Source organism: Rissa tridactyla, chromosome 2 (genome assembly GCF_028500815.1).
Source record: "Rissa tridactyla isolate bRisTri1 chromosome 2, bRisTri1.patW.cur.20221130, whole genome shotgun sequence".
Classification (NCBI taxonomy): Eukaryota; Metazoa; Chordata; class Aves; order Charadriiformes; family Laridae; genus Rissa; species Rissa tridactyla.
In genome coordinates this window covers 105,827,842-105,848,239 of record NC_071467.1, presented here as the reverse complement: position 1 = coordinate 105,848,239, position 20,398 = coordinate 105,827,842, and the positions used below count along the sequence as shown (strand labels likewise).

Sequence of the window (20,398 nt, the reverse complement as noted above, 5' to 3'; positions counted from 1 at the left end):
TTTTTGTTCCAATGCTCTACTCTGATGTTACCTCTGCATCCTGTGGAAACCATCTTTCAAAGAAAGCTGATATTGCTGTGTCTCAGATAGGGCTGAAAGGATGTGAATTGCCTGGCATTCCCCTCAGCTAGCTGTGCTGTTTTTTCCTTAGTCATGTGACTTATTTTTGGAGCAATCCTACAGAAATAGATATATGGCTTAATTTTGGAAGGGATTTTTTAGCTGGGGCTTAGACTTTTCATGAAGATTGCTTTCAGTCATCCCTTGTATGAACTTTCTTTTGGACATTCCCTGTGGGCATTTCCCTAGTCCATAAAAGGTGGTGAAATACCTATTCTGCTAATACGCTGCTACCCTCTCCCTCCCATATATTTAAAATAATAGTCAAAACCATTATAACAGCCAGTGGATTTAAAGCTATCTTGGATAGTAGAAGAATGCACAAAGAGAGCCCCAGGAAATTGCAGTATTGTATTTAGAGAGAGGATAGGGAAGAGGGATTATATGTGCATGAACGTGGACGGGAAGTGAACAAAACATCTTTACTTTATATGATTTTGCTGCTGTGCTAAGAGGGTTTCTATGGCCCATGTATAATTCAGCAGGACTAGAGTCTGACATAGAGAAAGTTTATGGGGCCTTTGCACGTGTGTTTATAACTTTCTCTTCTCTGGAATATCTGACATGGATTGTTGCACGTTTCGAAGGTAGAGAAATAATGTACCAACAGGTTTTGGCTTTTTTTCCCCTCCAGATAGGGTAACATCTGGAATTAACTATTTTATTTAAAAAGTCTTAATTATTTTTGTTGAGACTTGTATTTCCTCGTAATTTAGTCACTGCCTGGATGACTTCGTAGAAGCAATAAATAATTGACTAAGTTTGATATTTTTTTTTTAACTGGGCATTTAAGTATGTGAATATAGTTATACACTTTTCTTGAAGATTATATGAACAGGTTTAATTTTACAATATTTGCTTGATTCTTTGATAAAAGATCTAAGCCCTGTGACTGTCTTTTTAAAGAAGAACCATTATCACAATTGCAGTTCACATGTTGGAAACATGGAGTTGAAATAAAAAAAAATGTTGCTTGGTTCTGTTGTTTGTTGAATAATTAACTGTTATGATGTAATATGGTATTTTGGAATAGCATTGTGAATACTTCTTCGGTAGGTGTAATGAACCAGTGTTAAGTCTCTGCCAAGGAGACTTAACTGCTGTTTCAGTGTTGCCAAAAACCAGGTTGCGTATCTTGAGTGCTTTAGTCTGGCTTAATTGAAATCTGGTTGGTTTTTTTTGTGTAAACTGCTTTTCTCTTCTCAAAACGTTATGTGTTGCAAAGGTCTTTGGCAGAGTTGCTGTGAATTTTTTATCTGATGATGAGTGGCATGTTGATACATAATGAAAGTGCTCAGTGATGAAGTAGTATTTGAAATTCATCATAGATGAAGATGCCTATGTAAATCTTTACACAGTCTGCTGTGTCACATTGATGTGAGTCCGGGATAAAGTTTCAGCTTCATTAGATTTCTGTGTGCCTTAGAAAGCAGAGCATGGCCAAAAATATTTCCTTGTGTGGTAAACGAAAGAGAGTTTCATAATGCTAGCAACTGCGACCAGACATAATTACAGCCTCTTCCTCGGGCAAAAAAATCAGTCTGTAACCTGTGGTTCTGCATTGTTTTCTTCCAGTTTTTGTTCCTAACAATTACATGCAGTTTAGATTCCAGTTTTGAGCCTCATGAAAGTAGCATTGCTTGTTGCCTGCCATGGTTGCTTTCCTATTTTTTTTCTGGGTTTTTTTTATTTTTCCTTGGCATCTTCCTTAGTGGAGGACCACAAGAGCTGTACCAGGTGACAACAAAGAAACCTTGGTCTGGGCTCCTCTAGGTTTCACAGTAGATTATGCAGGGTTCTTGTATAAATGGATATGAGTACTGAATCTACTAAACAAACTGTTTAACTGAATTACTTTGGAGAGCCCACAGTGGAATGTACTTAAAATGAACAACAAGGAACAAAAATTGCACATTTTTTAAAATTCAGATGCAAAGGCTGCATTGCAGAATATTTTAAAAATTCCACGGAGGAAAATTACTTTATTTTATGTTTACATTACAAATGAAATGGAAGGTTTGACTCCTTCATTAATTAATGTCAAGACGTACTTACACTAAACTCCAGTGAGTTCTTGGGACAGTTATCTTGCTTTGGAACAGTGCAAGTGTCAAAGCTTGCAGAGAATTGTTTGGGAGGTAGGAAATAAGGAGAAGCAGGCCTAGATACAGAATAAGTTTTCTGTGAAGTTTATCCATGAATTTCTTCAAAACTACAAGCTCCGTGATACTTTACTTTTCAGAGACAGTCACAGATGCGTCCAATAAACTTTACCCAGAAGTAGAACTCCACAGGGAAGAGGAGTGGATAAAATCTAAAATGAGAATTCTGTGTTCTGCCTATGTATCTACAAAGCCGAGAAACCACAGCAACTGATGAAGATGATGGCATTGCTGATTTTTTTTTTTTTATTTTTTTTTTACACAGAAGAGGCTGTGGAGATTAGGGACTCTCAGCTATTTGGGCACGATGCCCGAACCCATTGTGGTGTAGAACCTCCTCACATCAGATTGGTGAATTACCTGGCTGTAATGATGTTTTCCCTCCCTCCTGGACCTCTGTCTCTTCCAAAACATCTCCCATACTTTCAAATGCAAAAAACCCAATCATGACAGAGTTTTTTTTTTTTGAAAGTAATAAATTTGATTCATTTGCCATCAAGTATGATCCTACATAACATTGGAGTTCAGCTGTATTTTTTCTTTTTGCTTTATTTTTAATATGAATCATAATTCTGACAACATCTTTCAATTTAACCTGAAGTAACATGATGCAAATGTCAGCAGTGGGGGATACAGGGGAATCTGTGACTTCAGCTTCTACAGTGAGGGATCAAAGTGTCTAATGAAGCACTGTAGTTACTTGAGAAATAAATGTGGACTGTGTTTCCTTCCCTGCTCCAACCTTTCAAGGACGTGGGCTATTCTACTATTCCTCTCACTAATTTCTCCCGATTAATACACTATACTGGTGGAAAGATTTTCTTGAGAGTCCAGTGTGAGTTTCGTTCCTTCAGTTTAAGTAATTTCTACCACGGTGTTTATGGAAGTGTGTTAATTATCTTGGCTTTACGCTGCGGGTAAGACGAACAATGTTTCCTGAAGCTGTTCTAAGATCAGCCTGCCCGTGCATCCCCACTGGTGAGCATAGCCTCAGGGCAGCCAGGGCTGCTCAGGGTGGTCAGTCGCTGCCCTTCGTGTTCCTTGGGGCTCCTCTGGAGTTTTGAGTAGGCTCATGTAGAAGCAGTACTTGGAAGGTGACATCAACTTTTCATGACCGTTCTTGTGCATGCAAAGCATCTGTGTTGTAGGTGTTTTTGGGGACAGTAAGCATTTTGCCTGGAGCCGCATAGTGAATTGCTCAAAGCCACAAAGAAATCCCGTGTTACCTTATTGCCATAGGCTTGTGCTTTGCACCACGCTGGGAAGCCGTCTCATCAGAGGTATGGGCGGAAGCCTGGTGCTGCGGTGGCCTGGCCTGACTGTGTGTGGAAGCACAGCTTTCTGCCTCTGGACAGCTAAAGCTCTGCACAGGTGTTGAAGCGTTGAATGCAAGCCAGTTTGCAGTACTGAGTTTAAGGGGACAGTGAGGTGAAAACGTGAAATGACAGTGAGGAACATGAAGAATCATTTGGGGATTTCCATGGTCTGGCGAATATGGTCTTTGTTTTTGAATAGGTAACTGATATTTCCAAAAAAGTCTGCCAATAAAACTGAAGGTTGTTTTACCCTTCCAAAGGAGATGCTGACTCTGTCATAGGCTTGTGGTACCTGCTGTGTTTGTTACTCAAATGTTTCCTAAGTTATAGAAGCCATATAGTATCCATCACATATATGGTATTGACTTTTGCAGTTCTGTCCCCAATTAGAAATTTCAAGATTGCATTATATTTTAACATGATATTTCAGTTACTGTGGAAAAAAACGTTACACTGTGGAAAAAACGTTAACCTGGGGTACTGACGCAGGTGTCGTGGTTCAGCCTCCGACGGCAACAAAGAACCACCTGCTGCTCACACACACACACACACACACACACACACCCACACCCACCCACCCACCCACCCACCCCCGGGAAGAATGGGAAGAAAAAAGGCAAAACTCGTGGGTTGAGACAAAGGCAGTTTAGCAGCACAGCAAAGGGCAGAAGAAAACACCACCAACGCCACTGGCAGAGGAAGGTACAAACACGGTGAGGTACCACCGCTCACCGGCCGCAGCCGGGACGCCCCCGCCCGCTCCCAGCGGCGACTTCCCGCCCCCTCCCCCGGCAGCTCCCGGCTCCAGACTGGGCATGGCTCGCACCGCATGGGATACCTTTGCCCCTGCCGGAGCCTGGGGAGCATTAACCCTGTCCCCGCCGGAACCAGGAAAGAAGCAAAAGTGATTTTGAAGTTAGTAATCTGTGCCAAAGTCAGTTTGCATGGATGCTTTTAATTTATTAAATGAAAAGCCCAAGCTGCCTTCTGCACCAGATGAGTTAAACTGGCTACTGAGAGCATTACTTAAGTTATTTTTAACCAGTTTAAGCTGAACCAACACAAGCTTTTATGTAGGTAAGACCTTAGATCAGGAGGTTGTTGATTCGTATCATAGAGATTATTCTCTAGTTCCTCTTAAAAGATAAGTGATGGAGTGGATTCTGAAGTCATGATATAAAATGTCTTGCAGTGTCTGAGAGGTTCCTCGCGCTGTTGCTTCCCACACTTAAGAGTGGAAAACTCGTGTTATTGAATAAGAGTGAGGATGAGGGAGTGAGCAAGAGCACTTTGACTTACTGCTGTTATACTGTTGACACGCTACTGTTACGTTTAATTTAAAATTACCTATATTTCACTTAAAAGGAATGGCTCAAAAGCTGAGGGAAGGTCTGATGTTATTCCCCTTATTTCCAGACTCAAGAAACAGCTTCAAGGTCTCACACCTTCAAATGCAAGTCTTTTAAGAAATCCAAAATTTGTGGAATCTGCAAACAAGTAATTGATAGCCAAGGCATTTCCTGCAGAGGTGAGTGATGTGCTGTTTACTTTCTTGCTGCGTAAAGGAAATAAATTTTATATTAATGTTAAAGTTTCAAGGAATCCGTGTTTCTGGAATTCCCCCTGGACTAAGTATAAATGTTACCTCGGTTTATTTCGTTCCTTTGTGCAATAATTTTCCCTGCTCTTGTTGGGGAGTGGGGTGCTGTAATAGGTAATTGGACTTGTGTAACGATGTGCTTTTATTACTGTGCTATTCAGGCAGGTTCCAGAATAAGGCAATGTCTGTGGAGGCTCTCCGAGGAGCATGTGAGTGATGTGTGCACAGTAGGTGAAAGATGTCTCTGGAATGCAGCCTCTAAATGAGGGAGTCTGTGGCCCTTACTCACTGAGGCATGAAGGTTTTCTCTGCATTAATTTGCAAAAAATCACAAGAGCAGCCATTTCTTTATTTACTTTAACTTTTCCAGTTGCACTATGCTCTATCTAATCCTTAATCCTTCAGTCTAATCACTCACAGAAACAATAGAGATCATCCTCCTGAATGCACAGATTACAGCGACTGAGCTGCCTCTCGACATTGCCGCCTACTCTTTGCTGCTCTTTTCCCTCACTCTTTTCCCTTGCTGTGTAGAATTGAGAGTACTTACCTCTTCTCCATGGGATACCTGTGGTGGAATTAAATCTTGGGAAAGCTCAATAGGTTTTGGTTTGTTTTTTTTTTGCAAGTTGCCCAGGCATAAGGGTTTCAGTCCCCTGTACTGGTTTAGCCTGGTTAATGTTCAACTCCTGTTATTCATGTTAATAAAACAGTCTCTTTACTTGCCGCATGCGTGGTTTACTTCCAAGTAAGAGAATGCTATTTTCTCTTCATCTGAAGTGTAGTTGCTGGTTTTCACTTAGAGGTGTTTGCACCACTTCCCAGTTCTAGATGGATCTCTTTCTCCCTCCTCTTCCCTCTGATATTCTTCAGACACCTTTGGAACCCACTGAAGGTTTAAGAGGGAGGTGAGAGGTTTGGATGTGGAAGGAATGTGGCCATTTCCTGAGCTAAGATGCGGGCTTTGTGGATGAACAGCTAAATGTAAAATACCTCACTCTTTCAGCTATCAACATAGGAACGGTAGTTATGTATGCATTTCTTTAACGTATTTCTTTAACATATTTTTCTGTTTGTCCTTCTGGAGGTTGGTTCCAAAATTCTTAGGATTTAGTTGTTTTCAACTTAGCAGAAATAGTATTTCTGGGAGGACGCCTGATTAGTGAAGGAATTCCCTGAAGACCCTCTTGATCAGGTTCAGTGTAAAAAGCCAGGATCAGAATCAGTACTTTGAAGGGAAAGGCCTTGCGGATGGGAACAGAAAAAATGTTTGCCGGTTTGCTCTGGATTTGAGTTCTCACAGCCCAGAGGTGGAAGTCTCACATTCGCAAAAGCTGTGTCAGTGTGCTTACCTAGGTGCTAAGAGGTTTGCCATATGTCTTGTAAACAGGTCAGATGTTAGTTTGAGTCTGAGCAAGCTTTCCTTTTGCCCAAATGTGTAATAGCTTTGGTTCAAATACAGAAACTAACAGTACATGCCATGTAATTTAATGCCTCTTTGGCTAGTGTTTATATACATGATTCAAAATATCAGGAAGAAAGCGAAATTCACATGTATTCAAACCATCAAGGAAGAAAAGCTTTCAAGAAAAACAAAAAAAACCCGAGGAACTAAAATTCTACAAGCACTCCTATTGGGTTCCCTCCATCGCACTCCCCAAACCAATACATGCGTGGCTATGATGCATCTGTGTCTATATCTAAGTCTGGGAATAATTTTCTCTAGGTTTCTGGGTGCAATTTTCAGAAGAAACCCCTTGATAGGATCACATAGCTCCTTTTGTTGATGTGAGCACCAGGCAGACCCACCATCCTTCTTTGCTGCTGGTACATTTTGATTGTTAGTTGCTTGATACTTACGTGGGTGACGGAAGCAATAAGAGTTGCACAGAGCGAATGACTCCAAGTAGTTTCAATTTAATAAGAACCCATTTGTATTTTAACTTACAGCATGGGCTTTATAAAGCGGAGTTTTGGAAAAGATAGAACTAAAAGTTGTCTGTTCCCTTGCCAACACTGCAGTACTTGAAATGTACCCTGGTACTGTGAAACTCTATTAATACGAAGGAAAATAAACCAGCTGTTTCAGAGCCAAATCCTGGTACTGCTGCTTCTGGTAAATTCTCCCTGATGTTACTATATGAAAGTGAGCAAGTTGTCACTGGGGGCAGGGAGGGAGAAGAAAAGCCTTTCGTTAAGAGGAAATAAAGTTCCCTTGTGTATTAGTGAGAAAATCTTGCTTTTTAGCAGTTTCTCCTCAGAAAATAATAGCTCTTTGTACAGACTGCAGGTTCCTTTCAGACCATAATATTTTATCAGTTAAAGGAAAGTTACATGTCAAGAGAAATGTGGGGAGGGGAGAGGCTCCAGATTGGTCACTGTATAGTATTTGCTGTTTATCTAGCAATGAATCATCTACTTCTTGTCAGAGGGGGGGGAAAAGCCATAACTGGGTGTTGTGTTGGTTAGATAAGTTTTCATTAGTATGTGGCAGTCATTTTGGGGGGAGGATGTTGTTTAGACCTGTCTTGCAAAACATGTCCTTTGCTAGTAGTCAGGTCTGAATGCAGTGCCTGAAAGCTTTCTTTGAAAAATGAATGATTGACTGAAAGGTATGCTTGAATGATGATGTCCCTTTGTCCCTGAACTGTCCCCTGTCCCAGTTCACCTCAGTAAAGCATACTCAGTTACAGTGAATTTATTTTTAACGAGCTCCACAAAAAATAGTGGCAAAAGGGAAAGGCAGATTTGAAGAAGGGGAAGCTCCATTTTAAAATTATGATTTATCTTTATTGTGTTGTTATCAAATGACTGTTAGTGTAGAACAGAGAGCTTTTTAGATGCTCTGAATCTTCCCAATCTCTAGAACCTATTTTTCTGGCAATTTAAAAAACGGAGACCAGATTTGGGAAATTGGAGTAATTTTAAATAATGCGGTATTATTTCCTAGTTACTAGGGCATTGATGGGTGAAATAAGTATGAAGAATTGAAACACATTACACACTTGTGTTGCTGAAACTCCCCTTCCCTCTAGTTGACAGTTAAGTTAACATGTATAGGTGCTGCTAGTGAGGCTTTACATGCAATGCAAAGCATTCCATGAACTAGATTTTGAACTTGAAAGCAATTAATAGTGGTTTGAATGAACTGAGTATCTTTTTGTTAATCTAATTTAGCCATGAATGTGTTGGTTTTGGGAATATGTGTTTGAGCAATCCCAGTAGGAGCGCTTGTAGAATTTTAGTTCCTCATTGTTTTTTTTATTTTTCTGGAAAGCTTTTTTTCCGTGATGGTTTGACTACATATGAGTTTTGAATCATGTGTAAATGCTAGCCAAAGAGGTGTTAAATTACGTTAGCATGTACTAATCATCAGCAGAGAAATGCTTAACATGGTATTGTATGCAAGCTGAATGTAACAAAGAATATACAGTGCACCTTCTTTACTTAAAATTAATCTATATAACAACTTCTGTCTTGTAAGTCATGTTAACACATGGTCTCACAAGTGTTGATTGGCTTACAGTAAGTCCTAGACTGTTTCCTTGAGCATGTAACATGAAGTGATAGTGGAAAGTACATTTCCTCATCAGTTTACATTATCTGTGTTTAATCAAGAGCTTCCAGCTGCTTAGAGATAATTGATCAGGATTTGAAGAAAATTGGAGCTCTCTTTCTTCTTAATGAGGTTTGCTATTTTCCTTTGAAATTCACCAGTTTGGTTGTGATTGTGCTTCTGTTCAGGGCTAGCGATCCACTTAATCTCATTGTGTAGTTAGCTTATACTGAGACTCATTTGGAGCTGACAAACCGTTCTTAAGGCTTGTTTGTGCATACTGTGTATGTAAATATATGCATATGTAATCTTTGATATCAGGTGGTTTTGTATACTCTATCTTTTGGTAAGTGCTAAGTTCAGCAATAACATATTAGTAGCTTAATAATGTGCAAAGCATGTCTGTGGTTACAGTTCTGGCTGACAAACTAGAAAGCTAGGAATGCCAAAGGAATTTGTGTCCTGCTTTGGCCAGTGGCGATACAGTTGACTCTATATGGCAAAGAATGTAGTGTGTATTTGTGGGGTGTGAGTGTTTGTGTCACCCTGGTTTCCATGGAGTGATCCTCATGAAATAAGATCCTCTATTACTAGGCACATATATTGGGTGTATTATGAGATCTATCCATCTATCGATCTTATAATACGTTATATATAAGATATATATTAACGGTTATTTCAACATAACTAAGCATAACCATCTTATGGTTAATTATGGCAATAGGCATAGCCATGTAGTTATGTTAATATTATAATACGGGAGATCTTTCAGAGAATAAAAAAAACTATTATCAGATTAAAAGGGTTTTTCATCATATCACTCTTGCTTTCTGCCTGATGTTTGTACACGTACGTGTTTTCTTGAGCACCAGTCCAGCAAATTGTATTGCCTTCTGTGGGACTGTTTTAAGATGGTTAAGATAATTGCTTCAGTTGACACTTTTAAGACTTATAATGATGTAATGATCCTCTATGTATGGCCCAGGCTTGTCAAGAAACAGCATGAAAAAAACAAGCCAGAAAATATTACTATTTTTTTAAGCAATTAACTGCTAATTACCTCCAAATTTAAAAGATATATGGACTTGTGAGAAAATGAGACCTAGAATTTTTTTGCTAGCACTGTATGTCTTCAGTTATAACCAAGATTTGATAATACGACAGACAGACAGCTGCATGTAAACCAGGCTATGCAGGCTGTAGGACCAAGGACCGTGGTCTGTTGCTGTGCCTAGAGCAGATTAATAGCTTGTAGCTGCTGTGAACTCCGAGGAAGAGGGATCATGGAATGCCCAAGCAATGTTGGGTTAGGTAGGGACCCAGGCTCTTGCTATGAAACCTCATTTGACTGTCGGACTTCTTTGTGAAAGGCATCTGGGAGGATGTCCAAGGGAGGCTGCATGAATCGATCTAGTGGCATTGGAGAAGCCTTTTTAGGAACCCCTTAGAAATGGGTGGATGTTGACATGGACATGAGTGACACAGAGTGTACTACTGTTCTGGGGAGGAGGAGGCTGATGAAAGAAATGTGGACTGTAGCCCATCTGTGACACCAGAAGCCTGGGAAGGTCGGACCCTCTTCTCTAGACAAAAGGTGCACACAGTAAATAGCAACTTCCACCAGATTAGTAAAATGTACTCTAATTAACACAGCTGTACAAGCTACGCATTCATATTTCAGTGCAGAGCTTAGGTAGCCAAACATGGAAGCTATGTGCATAACAACAGCAAAGACGTGAAAGGGAAGGATGAATAAAGGCTTACTGGAGCATACAGAGATACAGAGGAAGACTGTAATTAGTAGGCATTACACAAGTGGTACATAAACATCCTGACTGAACACAGCCCTCTCTGGAGCTGAGAGAAGCTGTAAAATTGACATCCTTTGATGACATGTTGTTACTCCTAGAGGAAACTGGGGGAGAGAGGAGGAATTTTGGCAGAAATCACTAAGGTAAGTTCCTACTAATTTAAAAATAAAAAATACACCAGGCAAAAACCTCTAGTGGAATGTTTAATGTTCATAGCAGCCGAACTGCATCACAGATATCAGAAAGTTGTCTGTAGTGAAAAGATGAGTACCCTATTTATTTCATAAGGGCCAACTTAATCACGGCAGAATTTGATCTGTAGTTACAAAATTTATTTTAAAGTTAAAGTTCCAACAAGTAAGGTTTCTAAAAAGCTACAGGTTCTGTTCATTACAGCTAATAAATTAAAAAAAAAAAAAAAAAGGCACAAAGTCAATGTCATCCCATGTGTCCCCCTCTGCATATTTTTCCAGGAAAACTAATGACTCCTATGTCATCTGGTATACCTGCAATTTTATAAACTTAGCCCACTTGAAGAGAATCCAAAATTCCTGATGGTAAATTGAAGTTAGAATTTTCTTGTCTAACCCAAAAATCTGAAATGAAATGCTACCATCATTAGAGTGTATAATTTGAGTGTGATGAACTCGATATGCCATGTGGGGAAAGGAACATCGAAGTAAATCTTTATGCAGCTGTCTAAAACCTCACACTTCCAATTGGCTTCAAAACAAGGGGGGTGGGGAGGGGGAACTACCGTGGGAGACAGAAAGAATGTATGGAAAGATAAAGTTTAAATAAAGAAGAGAGAGGTGAAGAAATCTGTTGTAAGTAGTGCTGAAGAGTTTGTTCTGGTACATGAAGAAAGGTTGAAGAAACAAAGCTGGGCTACCAACGTAATTCCGTTTAGACGCATTCAGGATCTGAACCCCGTAAATAGCCAAGAGGGGGATTTGTTAGCTGATTTTATGCAGTCCTCATCTATTGTCATTAATCAGATTTAAAAAATACCCTTGGAAAGCATGCCTACAACTGTATAAGTACTTGAAGGATCATGTTGATGACTCCTTTGCGTAGGCTATATTGTTTTCCCTTCTGGTGAAGGTCTTTGTCACTTATGTTTTCTGTAGGAGCTTAAGAACAGCTGTGAATGAAAAGCTACCAGGCCCATTAGGTCTTATCTGCATAATAAACAAGTTTTTAACAACATTGGCTTTCTTATTTTGAAGATCATCCATTTTAAGCCAGTCCCTTATTTTTCTGTGATCCTTGCTCTTAGCATAATTTGTGCAGGGTATGTTTTCAAGATCCATCATAGGCATGCAAGCTTTTGAGATCTTACAGTTCTTGCACTGTTTGCAGCTGTGAGAAAAACCCGGAGACAGTCCAGCAATTTTTTTGGCTTCATGTGGGTTGCTGGCTACAGTAAACCATAGTCTGGTTGAAATGGTTTGGTGGATGGAATGTTGCAGCATTGGCTTGTCTGTACAGCTGGAGGGGGAAGTCTAAAAATAACTTGCGGATTAAGGTTTAATCTTTTCCTACCTGACTTGCAAGTGTAGCTTAAAAAGCTGAGAAAAAGTTTCCGTATAAGTAATTTATTTTTAAAAATGTGAAAACAATTTCGCTGTGCTATTGTTCTGGCCTTGTACCACCATCTCTGGCAAATTAAACAAAAAACAAACAAAACTCACCCAGTTCTCAGGTGCATCTCAGATGCAGCTAAAATGGTAGACTACAAATTCCACAGGGGAAAAAACAAACAAACAGACAAAAAAAAAAACCTACCAAAAATAACCCCCCAAAAACCTTGGTGGTCATGATTCTTCCTCCAAGAGAGAAAGAAGATGGGAGTAAAGGAAAAGAACAGACATACTATTGGAGCAGTAGTGCCAAAATACATTTCTCTTAGTAAAGATTTTCCACTGCTGTTGTCAGCAACAGAAAGTGGAATATTTCATCTGCAGGAAAGCTCATTCACAACACTCTTTATTTGTATAGCCACCCAAATTAAAAAATGCTGAAGCTTTGCACAAGTTTCCCATAACCGTCTTTTAGCCTTCATCTTCAAAAACAATGTCTGCAGTCCCTGTCATGAAGTGCTGGGAGCAATATTCAGATGAAGAGACAATAGTTGGCTGAATATGAAAAAAGAACAATAGAAAATCTAGGAAATTGTTTGAGGCACAGGAAATGCACCAGCAGATGTTGTTGCTGTAGTGTGTCTGTTAGACGTGCTCCATCTTTGGCATGTGACTCTGATAACTTCTTAAAAATAGGAGCGTTTACTTTTGCAGCTAAAGCCCGATATTTCCATCTCTTCCCCCACACTCCACACAAGGGTATCTGCCCAACGCAAAACTGCATGCCATCTTATTTTTAACACAGCAGTTAATAGCTTCCATGTGTTTGTTTTTTCATACTGCTTTCATTTTGAATCTTGAGTTGAATTGTTGCAGAGCTGGTAGTAACAGGTCAGCAGAAAAGTGTGAGTGTGGTGTTGACAGTTTTTTCTAATAATCTGATCACAATTTTATTTAACCCTTGTCAAAATATAAATGGCCAGCAAGTTGCACAGTTCTCTCCATTTGGGACATAGATGCCTTTCTGTACCAAGCTCTGTCTGGAGAAGACGCTGTCGTGGTGGCCTTGCTATGCATTTGTTAAAACACCTTGATTTGGTTTCTGAAAAAAAAAAGGAAAACTTCTTTTCTTTAGAACCAATGATAGACATGGGATTTTGTGCAAAACACTTCCCACAGGCGGGAGTTGTTGTTCAGTAGTGGTAACACTAGCCTAGCTACTAAAATGGGTAGGGTTCACCGGTCCTGCAACACTCTGACACCCATCTTACCACGGTATTGAAAGAGAAGATTGGAATTGGGAACTCTAAAAACTAAGTCTTGATTACACAAATCATTTTATATGCTTGGTTTAGATTACGTTTTGTTGCAGATCACCAAGGAGTCTTCCATTATTGTCAAAATACAGCTGTAATAGCATGTGTCTGTTTTGGGGAAGCTGAGCTGGAGATGCTGGGGAAAAGAAAGAAAGCATCTTTCAAGCAGCTAGGCCTGTGATTCAGTGTCTGAATTTATTATTTGTCACCGGGAATTTAAAAAGGAGTATCAGGAGTTTATATAGTATATGCTTTTGGGGAAAGTGATCTTTCTTAGGCATTAGTGAGGTATTAAACTGAGTTACATCTCTTAGATTCTCTACTTATACACAAGTTTCTGCCCCAAGAGGATTTCTGAGTGATGTTGTTTGTACTCTTGCCATACATAGTTGTTTAAAAACAAACACACAAAAAACCACTGTGGAGAGTCACTTGATAAAAGCTGTGGTTAAGCGTGAGGTTGTTGTTATGAACTAGTCATGTTTTAATATTCGCTGCATGTGTGGTGTGACAGAATATTTGTATGGAATATATTGCCATACTGTATGTCTGTTAAATGCTAAAATGTGACAAGGTGATTAGCCCTTACCACACAGAGAACAACTTAAGCTCTTTGTCCTGGTAACCATAAATCATTCTGCAGTTAGTTTATAGCAGTACTCTCTTACTTTGTAAGTACATTGCTACTGGTTTTCAAAGAGCATCTAAAAATGCATGAATGTAAGAAGCAGAACTTCCATTTCATACAAATTTTGGAGCTCAAGTATGAAAAATACGATTCACAATGCTTATTCTTCAGTCTTTACCCTGTCAGCAGTATTGCTAACTTGCAGGAGTTAGCACATCTTCATTTTGATGCAAAGAAATTATTTTTTCCCCCCTTTCTCCTCCTTTTAAAAAAAATAGATTCTCAGAGCTATTGTTTAGGAACTGTTTTGAAGTGTAGTAAATTGACTAAATATGGCTTGGCCTCCGTTTCATTGCCAGACAGCTTGGGACAGTTGTTCTTGGAACTGATGCCAGAATCCTTAAACACGAATTTGGAAAGTCTGGTATTTGATGAGAGCTGATGTGTGGGATGCAGACATTCAGCTGTTCGGTTGAAGAACTGAAGTAGCCTTGCTGGGTGTGACATTAAGTCCTCCGGACTGTTTGAGGCACAATTAAATTCAAATACACTTGGGCTGTAGTCCTGAAAAGAGCTGAGTGCTATCTTAGTCGTAAGCTTTTCCTGAAGAATGCTAGCATTTGGTCAAAGCTGCTTGTTGAGATCTTTTAACTGTAAGTTGCATGTATGTGAGTATGCTCAATTTTTCATAGGTTTTTGCATTGCATGTTTATTGCGCTGAAAAGACATTGCATGATTGTGGTATCATACTGCTTTTTTTGGCCTTTAAAATTTTCTGAAAGTGCATTTCTCTACTATTCCAGGCTTTCCTTAAAAACAGCTAGCATATAGAAATGTGATTCACTCTCTCTGGCAATCTAATGATTGAGGTAATCCATCTCTTTGCAAGTACTGTAAATGCTTGGGCTGAGACAAAACCAGCCTTGGTACAACCACCCAGGCAGGATAGTCCTGTGTGGTAGTAGCATTAGCCGTGGCAAAATGAATTCTAAGTAAGGAAATATCAAGCAAATTGATTTTTCTGTGTGGGTGAGTGGTTAATTTGATAGTGTTGGTGAAGGGATCTCTCACTGTTCGTGATGTCAGCAGATACAGTGGAGAAAACCATATGAATTGCATTGTAAAAGGATGTCCATTAACTCTGCTACGCTCAGATGCCTAGAGCGTTGTGGCTGCTGCAGCATGGCCCTTATTCCATTCACTCTTTCTCTATGAGCCAGCATGCTTCCTCATATCCAATTTATGGTATTTTCTTGATACCTCCCTTTCTTTCAAATGCTGCTGATGCTTGTACCTCCCTCCCGCTCCATGTGTCTGTGTATATATAGAAATTTTTTTTCAATTTTTTTTTTATCCCTTCCTTCTGGAGAAGGGATGGAGGGTATGGGAAATAGCAGTCAAAAAAATAGAAGGGTGAATTAGTTTAAAAATACTCTGACTTTAACTCTCTCTGTACTTTAAACACAAACTTGAAGTTTATTCTCACGACTCTAACATATAGCAATAAAATTGTTCGTAGGAGTTATCATCTAGAGATTGATAATTGGTTAGGTTAGTGATCCAAGGTATACTTTCTTCCAAGCAGCTGTTAATTCCTAAGCAATGTTCTATGCTAACAGCCTTTTTTTTTTTTTTTTTTTTTTACAACTGGTTTTAGCAAGTCGTTGTATGTTTACTACTAACAAGACTTCTGTGGTTTCTGGAGTGCATGTATATTTGTACATATGCATGTATATATTTGTGTACATATGTTCAAATGTGTATATATATTTGCAAATGTTTATACACACACATATACTTACGTAGATTTTTATATACATAAAAAGATAATGCAAATGAGCAATTGTGACACTTGCTGTACCTCAGTGGGACATACATACATCTTGCAAAATGGTTTGAAAACTCAAGCATTTGGTAAATGCCGAGAACGGTCCATCAAAGTAATTTTAAGTTTTGTTGTTCTGGGCAAAGATTTGGTCTACTAGTGAAATTCCGACCTGTCAAGAAAAGTGAATTGGTGTTTGGATCTGTTATGCTTGCGGATCTGTTCCTGTTGTTGGGATGTATCTGGTGTGCCTTTTAGGAGCAACACATGCAATGAGCAGTTTGACATTCACTCAAGAGGGAAGGGGGAGAATCACCTTTCTGCTTCTGAGCACAAAGGAATGCTTTGTTTGCTCCCAGCTTTTGGACAGTCAGTGATCTCATTTCGGAGTGCTTACTTCTGTCCAGTTTTATTATCATATTCAGCTTTAGTAGGCAGTGAGGGAGAAAAGGTAATGACTTAAGTCTAATACATGAACATGCTGGATTTAGATATGAATAGGGTATTTCTGGATGCTGAGGAGGAGTGAAGCTATGTTTATGAATGAATCCAGTTTCTATCCTCAGAATGTTATAGATTCAAATACCTGAAAAAATACATGATTTGTTTCGGTAAGAGAGCTTTGCCTGATGTGTATATGGCTAATTATCTTTTGAGGCTTTAGTCTTTGTTTCCTTTGAATCTCATAAATAATATAGCAATGTGTTAGTAAATGTGTGTTAGTAAAGTGTTTTCCCTTTAAGTATATATGGAGTTTGTATGCTATATTTCTGTGTTGTTTATGAGTTTGAATAGGATGCTGATGAAAGACTCGGCCTTGTTGTTGCTATTCAGGCTAAACTCACATCGGACTTCGGTGGTTTCTTTCCAGGAAAGACTGTACTGTTGTGTTACACAAGAGCAGCAAACTCTGACTTCTTATGTACATGGAAATTGAAAAAATTCAGTGGCTGCATTTACTGTTACCTATGTCTTCAGTAAAGATTTTGTGTATTGTTGGTGACATTCATGATCTGGTTTTGCATGAGCCAGCAGCAAAATCATGGAAGTTGTCATGGAATCAAATCTGGTTTTGTTTTATGTTTCATCTTGCCCCCCCGCACCCCCCACCCCCCTGAAATTTAGGCTTAAGCATTAGTAAAGATGATGAGAACCTTATCTGTAATATCAGGGCTTCCTGACAGATTTACTGTTTATTCTTTACTTTTTGTGATTGTCTCTCTCTTTTTTTTTTTGTTTGTTTGTTTCACCATTTTGCAGGAGATCTCAAAGTAGCTTATAGAAGAAACAGATAGTATGCATGTATATTTTTAGAGCATCTGTTAGCCTTTTGCAAAGTCAAAGCTAATCGTGCTGACTTAAAATACAGATTCTAATAAATATGCAGTCTCGGTGCATGAAGTCACTTAATGAATTTAGGCATCCCCCAAGCTGTCACGCAAGAAAACAAAGTTTTTCCTCATGGATTAAAAAACATCTTCCATTTGCTTTAAGGTTGATAGCGTTTGTAAGTGGTATGTGATTATTGATCATTACCAATGCTAATAGTTAGAGCAGTGTATTTGTGGGAACACTAATAAATTTTTAGAATCTTGATCCTGTGAAGGACTATGAACAAAGAACTCGTTCCTACCTTATGCCTGGGGAAAATAAGTAAACATAGCACTTATAAGATTGCATAAGAAAATGGGTCAGTAAGCCTTGCTTTTTTTTTTTTTTTTTTTTCTTTCCTGAGAAGTGACTGGAGCATGAGGGTTTTTCATTCAGCAGTCAATGCACTTAAATCTGAAATGGACATGGTTGTGTATCTGCTGACCTTGCATCTTGGTAGTTACATCTTTCCTGTTGGGTCACGCTGTAGAATGTCTTTTTCTTGGTAGAAGCACCGAGAAATGAGCATGGCTTTCAGCTTCAGCGGTCTAAGGTTAGGCCTCAGTTAATCTTCCAGCTAAACCTCTGTGCTATGCTGCGTCTTACTGATTTTGGAGATTGAATAAAGAAATTTTTCCTGAATTTAAAATACAGTTTGGCTCACAGTACCCGAAGGATAGATATTGCATGGAAATAAAGCAAATTTCAGAGTAAAGAAGAAAGTGCATATCAATGGAAAATCTATTAAAACCAGCCTTTGTCATATTCCCGCTGTATTACACTGTTGCATCATAGTTACATTGCTGCTCATCTGGCTACTTTTTAAGTTAAGTGCTGTTTTCTGAATCTAAACTTGCTAGTACGATTCATCCTTTCCTGCTCTTAGGTCAGCAGGAGTTCAAAGGACATCAAGTGCTTACCTCTTGGCAGTAATGTTTGCACCACTGTGTAAACTGTATTTCACAATCAGAAATTAAAATCTGAACAGTCGCGGTTGCTTATGAGTTTGAAGTCACCCTGCTTTTCTTAGGTCTCTGGAACTGACGATATGACCAAGAATCACAGGTTACACTGGGAACCATTTGATCTTACTATATGTGTTATTTAGGTGGTAACGCTTCTGGTGCATGTGAAGCTGTAAAGGTAGGTGTTAGGATAATCAGCCCGGGTTTAACCAGACATATGTTACCATAAGCTGATGGAAAGCACGTGATAACATTGCTGTAATTAAGAGGAATGGGTAAAAACTAAATGCATTTCTTTATAGGGTTTTTCATTTTGTTTTTAAGTATGTAAATGCTTCTATATATACGGACTTGAGTTTGGCCAGATCTCTAGCAGAAAGCTGATCTAAAGAACGGGAGGGGAGAATCCACCCACTCTTTAACTTGTATGTTTTATTTGCTTTTGTTTTAGTTTGCAAATATGCCTGCCACAGGAAATGTGAAGAAAAGGTAAGCATATTTATTTGCCTCCCTTCGTGCTATTGATCCACATGTATTTGAAGTTGAGAATGCAAAAGCTTTATCAACTAATTAAGATGATTATTAAATCAGGTGCCTAGCTGTCAGAAAACAGTAATTTTTTTTGCTAGGGTATTGTTCTTGCCATTATTAAAAACCAGATCCCCATGTAGTTAAAACATCTGCACCCAGTTCAGTTTCATTAGTTGATTTTTGTTAGTTTTTAAAATCAGAGTCCTTTTCATACAAGGTGAGATCAGTACTTCATGGTCTTGGATGACTTAAAATTTCCCCACTCCTAGATTTGTGTAAATCAAAGACTTTCAGAAGGTAATAATGTCAATTGCAAACTTAATTGCTACTGCATGTACTCTATCATCTTATTTCATGAAAAAATAAAATTCTGCATTTATTCATCATACCACGTAACAGAACAATTTTCAAATGCGCAAGTACCGTTTTCACTCAAAATTCCAGTAACGTATTACCTTTTGAAGGTTTCATCAACTATAAACATTCAATAATGATTAATAACAGTACTATAGCAGTGGTGGTCTAGAAGTAGAAGGGAAACAGTTTAGTACAAAGAAGTACTTTTTATTAGACCAGACGGTGTAATTGATCCCTCTTAGCTCAGTAGCTTTGGTTCTCCAAATAGCACTTGCAAGATGGAATTCTACCAGTGTCCGCGGGGAAGAATCTGATTCATTGATAACATTAGTAGATTTGCTTGGATAGGTGCTACAGATACACATGCTCGTGTTTCCTCTCTCGTATGCATTTGTCTGTGTAAGTTGCCTTGTTTGCATATGTGTGTATGTGAGGTACTCCCCCCCCGCCTGCCCCCCCGCCTCTTCCAATCTGGCTTCTGTATAAATAGAGGTCTAATGTAATGCGCTGTAATTCCTTGTAACTGGAATGTCCCCTGAACTTCATCAGAAATTCACCATTATCTGAATTTAACATTAGTGCATCCTGGTCCGTCTTTTAAACAGCTCAATTAACTGTTCAGAATTAAGCAATGGACAATGCATTCTTATTAGTATTTCATTTGTGATTGTGAATTAGTTTCATGTCTTCCTACAACTTGTGTAAATGATGTCCAAATGAAAAAAAGAAAAAAACCCAAAACAAACCAGAACAAAACACCAACCAGCCCCGCAACCCAAATATTTTGCCTTCAGTCCTTTTTTATCTTAAGAATACTGAATCTAATTTTTGTTTTGCAGATTTTCCTCTCTGCTTCTGTTTTTACTTTTATGCCTTCTGTATCAGGAGTTTAGTTTAAATCCTAATCTCAAATGTGCACACTTGGCTTTCTTTCATATTTTTTTTTAAGAAAGATTTGAAAGAAGACTTTCTGTTTAAAAGTTCTTCACTTTTGGCTCCTCTGTATTGCACTGAAGTTACGTGAACAGCAGGGTGGTGACTTCGCACTCTGTGTGCAGTGCACAGTATGTCCTGATTGCAGGACGCTACTTATTGTTCATTGCTAGAGTAAAGTATTTAAAGGAGCACCTCTTGACTTCCATTAGCACTGTAAGAATGAGGTTTGACTTGTAGTTCCAGGCAAGGCGATTGGAAAAACCCCTCTAAAGTTAATTGACTTTAACTTAAGTGCACCCTAGTCCATCTTGTTAGATTACT

At 38.9% G+C, this 20,398-nt stretch overlaps 1 protein-coding gene across 12 annotated transcripts in view; it reads left to right on the top strand.

The window, feature by feature from the left end:
• Positions 1 to 20,398, top strand: part of TNS3 (tensin 3) — a 224,072-nt gene that overhangs the window by 55,299 nt on the left and 148,375 nt on the right. For 5 of the 12 annotated variants that reach the window (XM_054193543.1, XM_054193529.1, XM_054193530.1 and 2 more), the window contains 3 exons: positions 5,015 to 5,126; positions 5,360 to 5,407; positions 18,705 to 18,742. In XM_054193543.1, coding sequence (XP_054049518.1) covers positions 5,380 to 5,407; positions 18,705 to 18,742 — 66 coding nt within the window. In that variant the 5' untranslated portion in view covers positions 5,015 to 5,126; positions 5,360 to 5,379. Of the gene's footprint in view, positions 1 to 5,014; positions 5,127 to 5,359; positions 5,408 to 17,203; positions 18,432 to 18,704; positions 18,743 to 20,398 lie in introns of those variants that run through there. The other 7 variants (XM_054193532.1, XM_054193542.1, XM_054193531.1 and 4 more) reach the window with 4 other exon arrangements.